Here is a 10,034-nt window from a genome sequence, read left to right on the forward strand (position 1 = left end):
AAGAAAGTGAAGAGAGGTGAATGCAGACATACTGGGCAGCAAACACCTGATAGATACGTGCGCATATCGTTCAAAAGTCAAATATAGAATAAATGCATTTGATTGGTAAACCAAATTCAAACTTTACGTTTCAATCTCAAATGGTAATGCATGGAATTTACGGAAAAGCTCAACTAAATAACAGCGCTAATAAATGGGGGGCGTGGTGGCTTTGGTGATCGGCGCTCCAGTCAATCTACTCCACAGCCAATCACGGGCCCCCTCCTTGCTCGGGCCCCGGGGCTTCAGCTCCGCCTAGCCCAATGGTTAAAACGGCCCTGGTTGTAAATGATTACGAATAGCTTAAAGCATAGAATGAGTGATAACTGGCAGATGAATGCGTTCAAAATGAGTTCATTTTTAGGCAAGTCAGTTCACTCGTGGCCATTTTAGCTGATATCTGATGTAGTTAATAGGCATACAGTTCTATCGACTTGAATGGGGAAAGACCACAGTCTCAGAAACGTTCAATTACATATGTCAAACCATCAAAAAAATCTGTTTCTTTGGCTCAAATTACACTGAAACCTTAATTTACAGTGCTCATTTTTACAAATGTTACACTTTAAGTCACGTGTTTTGTTTTTTGATGAAAATATCGATAAAACTTGTCAATAATTTGCCATGTCATATTCAATAATTTTAGTCAAATTACTCAAATTACATTTAGTTGATAAGAAACTGGAAAATAACTATTTACCATTAAAATGTTTGAGTTCAGTAATCTTTTTAATGCTTTTGAAAGAAGCCTCTTATGCTCACAAGTCTGCATTTACAATCAATGATGCAGTAAAAAGATTGATTTTGAAAAAGTAAAATTTCTATCTAATTAATCATTTATATCAGTGTTAAAATGGTTGTGCTGTCTAATTTTTTCCTTTTTTTTTCTTGTGGAAAGAGTGTTTTTTTTTTCAGGATTATTTAATGAATATCAAGTTCAAACGAATAGCATTTTTTTTTTTGCAACAATCTAAAAGTCTTTACTGTAACTATCAATTTTTTGTGTCCTTGCTGAATAAAAGTATACATTTCTCTAACTTCTATCTCACTGACCCCAAACTTACTGTATATAAATTTTAAAATGCATCAATGTTAACAAAAACTGTCCATGTTAATATCTTGCAATGTTGCATTGTTAATATCTTGCAATGTTATATTTTCATCAACACTTAATTAAAATTGTTTAATTATCACATTAAAATAACAAAAAAAAAACGACACTTTTATTATGCACATTTTCCCTTTGTTATCATTGAGAAAATCAAAAATCTCTTCATGAACCATTTTCATCAATAATTTTGTTGATGAGATCAATGCTGGTTTAGTGTGACATATTTCTATGCAAAAACCTGCATCTTATTCAATAACCACAGGTAATCCAGTTTAACCAGATGCTAAAGGTCTATTTCCTTCTCCTTATACTGCAGTTGACTTATAGACAGAAGGAGAGGTGTGACGGGGGTGGAAACGATTGAAGAACAGCAGAAGCGAAGCGAAAACCTAGGCAAATTATCATAAATATCAAGTCTCTCCAAAACAGAACTGGGCATGAGAGCTGAGGAGTGAAAGCATTAGTGAAACCCAACCACGCCTACGACGAATCGCCTCCTTGGCTGGATTACATTAGCTTTTATAGCCCCAGCTATTTATCTAATTAATACATTTATAAATCACAGCTACGTTGCGCATCTGGGAAGCCCATTAGGAGAACTTCCCTTTTCTTGGAACCTGTCCCCCCCACATTGTTTAGAAAATAAACAATGAGACTACAGGGATAATAAATGGGCCACTGGGTATGCGGGTATAGCATTAGAGCCAGTGCACGATCCCATAAGGGGAGGATAAATCCCACTGCTCTCTAGCCTACAGGTACTTACTTAATAGGTAGCTGTCTTGTATGAACAATGCCATTGAGCCAACACGGCAGTGAAGGGAAAAGGTTATGAACTCTTCATTTTAAAGTCCATATTTAATATGCTTCTCTTCATAAGCCTCTGAGTCACAATACACTAGCTAGAAACCTAGGCCTAGCCACTGGGGTCTCATTTTTTACAATTCATGCCAATTTGCACTGGTAAACAAATGCAGGCTGAAGGTTCACATGCAATTAATAGAATGTAAAAGGGATTTCCATGTTTTAATCTCAGTCTTTTTTCCCCACTGATTGGAAGACTTAAATCCATAACTAATAAATAGCTATTTTACCTAATAGACTTTCAATAGGACAGAATGACTCGATTTATACTATATACATTACTGTTCAAATTTTTTTTTTAATTCACCAAGGATGTATTAACTTGATTACAAGTGACAGTAAATACATATTCAATGTTTATGAACTTTATGTTAAATGAACTTTATATTAATCAAAGGATCCTAAAATAAAATGTATCATGGTTTCTACAAAAATTATTTTTACGCAGCACAACCATTTTCAACTGTGATAACATTGAGAAATGTTACTTGTACATAAAATTATAGAATATTAGAATGATTTCTGAAGGCTCATGTGACACTAAAGACTGGAGTAATGGCTGCTCAAAATTCAGCTTTGGTATCACAGGAATAAATTGTATTTTAAAAAATATTGATTATTTAAAACTCTAATAATATTTAAAAATATTATTGTTTTTGTTGACCAAATAAATGCAGCCTTAGTGAGTACAAGAGACTTCTTTCAAAAACATTTAAAAAATCTTGCTGATCCCAAACTTTTGAACAGTAAAAAATAACTATGAATCCTATTCCTTACAAAATAATAACTTCTCTTAATAAGCCATATGATTTCAAGTATCATTCATGACCATAACGCAACTCCACTCAGCCTTTAATTCTGAACATCTTCAACTGGGTCCAGAGTCTACAAATATGCTTCAAAATCAATGACTATTTTTTGATAAACACACAAAAAAATCAGAAGTCATCGCTGATCCAGATGCTGCTCTGCTGAGTGTTTTCCTGGCATATGTGCCCCTCATCTAAGCATAGGAAATTTAACAGCTTTGATCTGGAGTCAAATTGAATCCCATTGCCATCTGGTAAAACACACACACGCACACACACGCACACACACACACACACACAGACACACAGACACACAGACACACACACACACACACACACACACACACGGTCAGGGTCAAGGTCATCCTCTCATCTTTTTAATCTGGATAAAAATATTAAAGACATTACGAGTGGGAAGCTTTAATCATTTTGATACACTGTTAAAGCACAACATCCGGCCTTAAGTTGATTTTCTGCTGGTCAGGGTTGACGACTGGAAAGGCAGAGTCCTGCATCAAGTCCTTCACTTCAATGAACGTGACATGTGGCTTTCCCTGTTCAAATATTCATGCATCTCTAGACAACTTACCAAAGAAAGACAGCTTTCCCTGCACAGAGTTTCTTCCTTTTGAGTTCTCTGCCACACATTCGTACGTGCCCGTGTCTTCTTGCTGGAAGTAAGGAATTTCCATCACGCCGCTGGTTTTTCTTACATCCACTTTACGGGCGAATGGGACTCCGTCAACCCGATGCCAACTCATGGACGGTACTGGACTAAGTCGTGGGAAAAAAACACAAACGCAAAAAGAAATTCAAAGACTGATTACATCCTCTTTCTATTGAGGACATCTTTGTAATACTTACTTCCCCAGTGCAAAACACTCCAGATGCACAGTTGAACCTTTGGCCACTTGAACGATCTCTGGAAACTGGACTTCAATCTTTGGCTCATATTCTCCCATAACACCTATAAAAAAGAAACATTCAATTGCCAGTCATAAGCAAAATCACAATTAGTTCCAACAAAAGCTATCAATTATTCCATCTGAAACTGCAATTTCAAAAGCAGCCAATCTTTTATTTTCCATTTCATTATTATTGCTTGATTTATTTGGTAGCTTCTGAAAGGCTTTTGGGATAGCAGGGAGCCCTGATATCTCCCTCTGTGTTTCTGTGAGGTGTGCTATCGGACCAGCGACTAAGCTGTCTGCGGGACTCAAAGAGATGCTTATCTGTAATGTCTAACTCTGGCTGTTTATGTCAGCGCTGCCAAATGGGAAGGGTTGAGGAGAGGCAATCATTCCCTTCTGTAGCATCCCAGGTAGAGAGACATGTTACAATGGGGTTTGAAATTGCGCATAGAGATCACACTGTGACAGTAGCCATTGAGTGGCTCATGTTGGTCATACACCACTGATACAAATATCAGGTTTGTAGACAACATGTTTTACACCATAATTCAGACAAGGCATTGGTTGCATCTCAGCCAGCTGGAACTTAAAAATGAAAAATAAATAAGTATAAAACTGTATTTTCCTTTTTGAGGTCCAACTGGTGCATTGAATTGTGGTGTACACACACACACACACACACACACACACACACACACACACACACGTACACACACACGTACACGTACATGTACACACACACACGTACACACACACACGTACACACACACACCTTCTGTGTCAAATGAACCTTCAGAAAACATTATAAAATGTTTCTCAAAAACACTTCTTAGTAATGTTGAAAACAGTTGTTCTGCTTAACATTTTTTGGAAACCGTTATACATATTGTAAAATATATTTTAATCAATAGAAAGTTCAAAAGAAAAGCACTGACGTGTAAAAGTCAGCTCAGAACAATATAAAAGTCTTTGTCACTTTTGATTGATTAAATGTGTCATTTCTTCATAAAAGTATTAATTTCTTTCTTTAAAACCTTGCTGACCTGGACTTTATGTTACTGCATCTGCATTTAATTGCACTTTAAAATTCTGGTAAAAAGGGCATAAACAGGGTGCGAACTACGGGGAAGCTAGGGGGAGCTCGGCTTCCCTTAATAAGACATGGGCTCCCCTGAAAACGTGATTTGTGAAATTTTGGGGGGTCTCAAAAAATACTGACAATGTGTTATTTTGACGTGCAATTTCAGTTTTGTGTAATGTGATCATCGTGGATTATTATGTGTAAAATTGCAAAAATATCATTCATTCATCATGCATGACGGCGATTTAAACCTAATTCACTTCAATAAAGATAACTATACATGCTATTCTTGTCATGATCAAGATGTGGGGGCGCTGCGGTGCAAATTCCACTCATGTTTAGTACGGAATACAGAATACAGATTCGTAGAAAAAATATAAACGCTGGACTCTGTGGTCGATTCTGTGTTAAGGTATGGCATGTTATTTGCAATTATGTGTTGTGGCTAGGTTGTTATAGGTCTGCGTGACTCTCGATGTCTTAGGTCTAACTGAACGGAGGAATTATGGTATTCTTCTGTAGCCTGACGACGAGTAACTTTAACCGCTGTTCATGTGAACTCAAAGACAGCCTGATGCTTTGTTTATAGACTATTTGTGGATGGCTGTTTGTTGCTTCACCTATCAATTCGTGTCGATAAAGTATAATAGGGTAAATACTGTATAGTGATGTATCCTATATAGTGCTTGCATAAAGCAAGTAGTGCATACACTAGCTGTTATGTATCTTTGTAAGTCATTGTAAGCCCACGCATAAGTGCACGACCCCACCCCCGTTATAAAAAAAAAAAACATGTGGGCTCCCCCAAAGTCCACGGTATAGTTCGAACACTGGGCATAAATATAATTGAGGGCAGTTTTGACTACTCAAAAACCTGAAAAATGAAACGTTTACCAATACATTTATCAAATATCCTGGAGGAGAAATTGATAAACACTCAACTAACTAAAGCAATACATTTGTCAGCAGTTAATTAACTTTTCCTATTGTGAAAATAAAAATTCTCATATGTTTTTTTTAATGACACCAATCAAAGCTACTTTCAGATAATCATGTACAAATTAATATAAAGTCTAGGTGGAGACAAGGCAAAAATAATGAAATATCAAAATAAATAAAAATATTATTAGGATTATTAATTAATTAAAGACAATTACTTAAACTATTATAATTTAACAATTAAACTAGAATGGTTATACGTATATATAATTATTATTATTAATTTTTTCCCCCTTTAAAATCAACCTAGGAGGACAAAAACGTTCCTCTAATCACCCAAAAAACTAGAAAATAGAAACCAAAAAAATCTCTCATAGAAAATAAGTTTATTTTAGGCTATCACTCAGATAAATTAGATTCCATTTGTCTGTTACGATATTTGACAATTTATGTTTATCACCCTTGTACATGAGTGTGATCAAACTGTAAATCCACAGAAAAGCAACAATTAGATCAGCCTAAGACAAATGACCTTTCAGTTCGAGGGCCTATGATAATGCCAGCCTAGAGGCACCAAAACATGCTGCCACAGCATCTTAAAATTTGCAGAGAAACAGCTTATTAACCTTTGAATAAAATTTGTATTCTACATATATATCATCTTTTTTATCTCTTTTAGTTACATAATTCTATAATGCATATGGGATTGAATGTATGGCATATATTGAGACATCAACAAGCATTCTCACCATCATTGCGCAGTATCAGAGGAGTAGGCGGGCCTTGGACGCGTGTCTTGGTGACAGTATTGGTCACAACACAGGTGTAGTTGCCCACATCAGATGGCTCAACTTTAGCGATGTATAGATTCCCTGTCTCCTGGGACACGAAACGACGAGAATCCTGCTTCACAAATGACGGGTACTCATTAAAAATCCAGGAGAACGTCAAAGCTGTTAGAGGAAAAAGGAAAGGAGAAAAGACCATCAACATCACACATGAGTAGAAAGAGGTCACTCTACTGCCCGGAAACTACATTTGCATACACATAACTAGAGTACACAGTGACATTTCCTCTCTCAGCAGAGCCTAAATGGCATATGTGAGCTCTGCTCATGAATCTTGCGCCTCCCTAGAGTTACTAAATTAGCATTGGGGCTACATGCTAGGGTGAAAATTAATCAGCCTGAGGAGGGTTGTGTGGCTTAGGGGGTGAAAATTAATGACAGAAAGGATAACCAGTGCCCTGTGATTAGTTGGCTTCTAGTCAAGTGGGAAAGTGGTCGTATGTAACCAATGTTCAAAAATCCAGAGCGCTATTCATTGACATTGGTCATTTAATGGATAATCAGGTGAAAAGTAATGAGCTAATCACACAGCATTTCATTAAAGCAGAGTTTTTAATGACAACAATAAAGAAATCTTAATGTAAATGTGTGGAAAGGACAACAGATGAATGGAAAAGTTCAAAAATGTTCAACTACCTTAATTGGGCGAATCTCACAAAACTGTCAAGAAATGTCCTTGTTCCACCAAAATAATATGAAGCCTATTTTTAGGACTACTGACATTAATTACATGACAATCCAATTCTTAGTAGCCCACTATAATGTGAACAATACATTTAATTCACATCACTATAATGTGACAAAAAATTAAGTATAATTCACATTAGTATTTATTCTAGGTCTACTGTATTTAATTTATTGCAATTAAAAATATATTTTTTTCAGAAAGAATGATTTTCATGCAATTTTGTTTTAAATGTGCTTAATCGTCATGAAAGCAATATTAGAATATTTTATTTTAATTTAATTTAATTTTATTTGGATTCACCTTATTCTAGCTCATGCTGGAAATAGTAAAGCAATCATTTTTTTATATTTCCAGTTATGTAGTTTTCAATACACCATTTCACACTATATGAGACAAATAAACAGACAAATAAATAAAACAGTCTCAGCTCTGAGAGGAGTGCTGTTGACCAGACTTTGAAAATGTAGCGTTTTCATCGGCCGTTTCTCTCCACGAAATGTCAGCATACACTTAATGTCACATCTATCAGTGGTCAGTTCCTTTACAAGCACAGAAAAACAGTTTCGAACCTGACCTCCAAGAGTTACAACTGTTTTTCCTTTTGCTAATTCAATTACACACAATGCCTGTCATTCTCCAAGTTCCACCATCAACTATGAGCCATGGAAAGTGCAAGGTGAACCAGGCATTTCTCTATTATCCAGGTGTGAATCAAAATGATAAGGAAGCGCTTTCAGAGGAAGCGCTTTCTGATAATAATTCAACGGCGGACTTTCTACTTGAAGTTGAATACTTGATACTTGTTTGAATAGTACATGTTTGTAATTGGAGAAAGGCTATAAACTAAAATGAGTGCTTTTATAATGGCTTTGCATAAGTCAAAATCTAATTGCTGCTCAAAACAGCAATAAAGAAACCAACTGTCAATCTAATAAGCATCTAACCGCATCTGTGGAGGAACAATGCACTGAAGCATTAATAAACCGATGTGCATTTCCTGTCACCAGCCTCCTCCATGTTTCTGTGGCGCATACCTACATCTTATTCAACCAAACCACTCTGAGGTTAGACATTTTAGCTTTCCATTTGTGCCGTCAATGATAAATGAATTTGCAGAACGTTGTAATGTTCTACTCAGCCAAGGCTTTTGGCTCCCCAGCAGCGCATTTAATCGACAGGCACATAGCATCTCCCCGGCTTAGTCCAATCAAACCCACTCACTCGTTAGCTAATTAAACAAAACAGTCTTGGAGGATTCCTGCCTGAGCCCTGGTCATTTATCACAGTTTGATCTGATCCATAGCTGTGGGCTTCGACTATCTTGCGCACAGAAGGGGCTTGAGCAGCTTGGTTTTCCAACCCATGAACTCTGAATGCTAAGCTAACATCATTCCTGTAATATACAACAGTAATTTAAGTAAATATTTCTATAAAAGGATAAGCAAGACTTTCAGAAATATGCTATGGTTAAGCTTAGGCACTTAAACTCTTAGTTTAATTAAAAGTTTACGTGTTAATTAACAGGACAATTAACAGTAAGGCTAACAAGATGTAAACAAACTGTTTAACCCTTACGAAAAGTAGGTTAATTTGTGGTTACCATGGTTTAACTATAGTAACCATGGTTTTTTGGTTTTATTTGTAGTAAAACCATGGTTAATTAGCTGTAGGTCAGTGACTAGCTTACATGAGGGTGCCAGCTTGAAGTTAATTTTGATGTTTCTTTTTTAAAATCTCTCTTATGCTAGTACTGTGCCTTGAAAATGTTTATTAAGTCTCTTGCAAGGAATATAATACTGCACGCACAGACATCTGGGGCTCAGGATGAATTGAATAATGTAGTGATTTTGTGCTATCGCACATGGCAAAACAGGATCTGCTTTCTGGCTTAAATCCTGCCATCCATGCATTCAATCAATCATTCCCCAAAATGCTGAATGTTTTATTAATTTGGAAGGTAAAAACTTCAAATGTTAATCCACTACTGCTGCAGGAGTTAACACTGCTTTTAAAAACAAAACAAAGCTTTGTGTTAGCAAAGAAAGGTCATATACAGTTGCTCAAAGGCTGTTGCTGCAACCCTAACACAACCCAAAGGATTTCTTCCCTCAGTTATTCAAACCCTTAGATTTATGTTTTTTTCATATGGTTTGATTCACTTAGGTATCAAGGTCCAAAAAGAAATTAACGTACATAATTCAACAAAATGAGAAAATCCAAGCAGATAAGTTTTTGAATTTTTCCACTGATATTAAACCTTTCCAGATAAAGCCCTTGATTCTCAGCTGGGCTCTCCCCCGAAATAAAACAAACAAACAAAAAAAACCATAAATGCTACATAGAATCCTCCATACAGTATGTGAAATGTTCGAGGTTCACTCTGAAATTTGATGTGTAAGAAGCCAAGACTCTTCACTTTGAAGGGTCCCTAGACGGGACTGTCAGATGCTGACAAAACTCAGTTTGCATTATACCAAGAATGCTGGGGTTGCAGAAAGTCAGCAGAGAAGTCAACATAAAACGAAAAGGGAAAAAATAGACCATATAAGATTTGTGCAAATTGTACGGACATGTGGAGAGTATTAAGGAAGATGAAGGAAACAAATTTTTGCTTTCTAAGGGCAGGTCTGTTGTACAAAACTGGAGATTTTCCATGGTGGGGTTAACATCTACTGCAGGAATACATTTTTAAAGCTGATGTGTGTATTATATATATATATATATATATATATATATATATATAT

The 10,034-nt window shown here is 36.1% G+C and overlaps 1 protein-coding gene across 1 annotated transcript in view; it reads right to left on the reverse strand.

Moving 5' to 3' along the window:
* LOC107680721 (contactin-4-like) overlaps positions 1 to 10,034 on the reverse strand; it is a 151,655-nt gene that overhangs the window by 53,356 nt on the left and 88,265 nt on the right. Inside the window, exons 9-11 of the mRNA XM_016476755.1 lie at positions 6,504 to 6,707; positions 3,688 to 3,790; positions 3,413 to 3,597 (exon numbers count right to left, since the gene is read on the reverse strand). Of these exons, the coding sequence (XP_016332241.1) occupies positions 3,413 to 3,597; positions 3,688 to 3,790; positions 6,504 to 6,707 (492 nt within the window). The remainder of the gene's footprint in view (positions 1 to 3,412; positions 3,598 to 3,687; positions 3,791 to 6,503; positions 6,708 to 10,034) is intronic.

This window comes from Sinocyclocheilus anshuiensis, unplaced genomic scaffold (genome assembly GCF_001515605.1).
Source record: "Sinocyclocheilus anshuiensis isolate Anshui unplaced genomic scaffold, SAMN03320099.WGS_v1.1 scaffold396, whole genome shotgun sequence".
NCBI lineage: Eukaryota > Metazoa > Chordata > Actinopteri > Cypriniformes > Cyprinidae > Sinocyclocheilus > Sinocyclocheilus anshuiensis.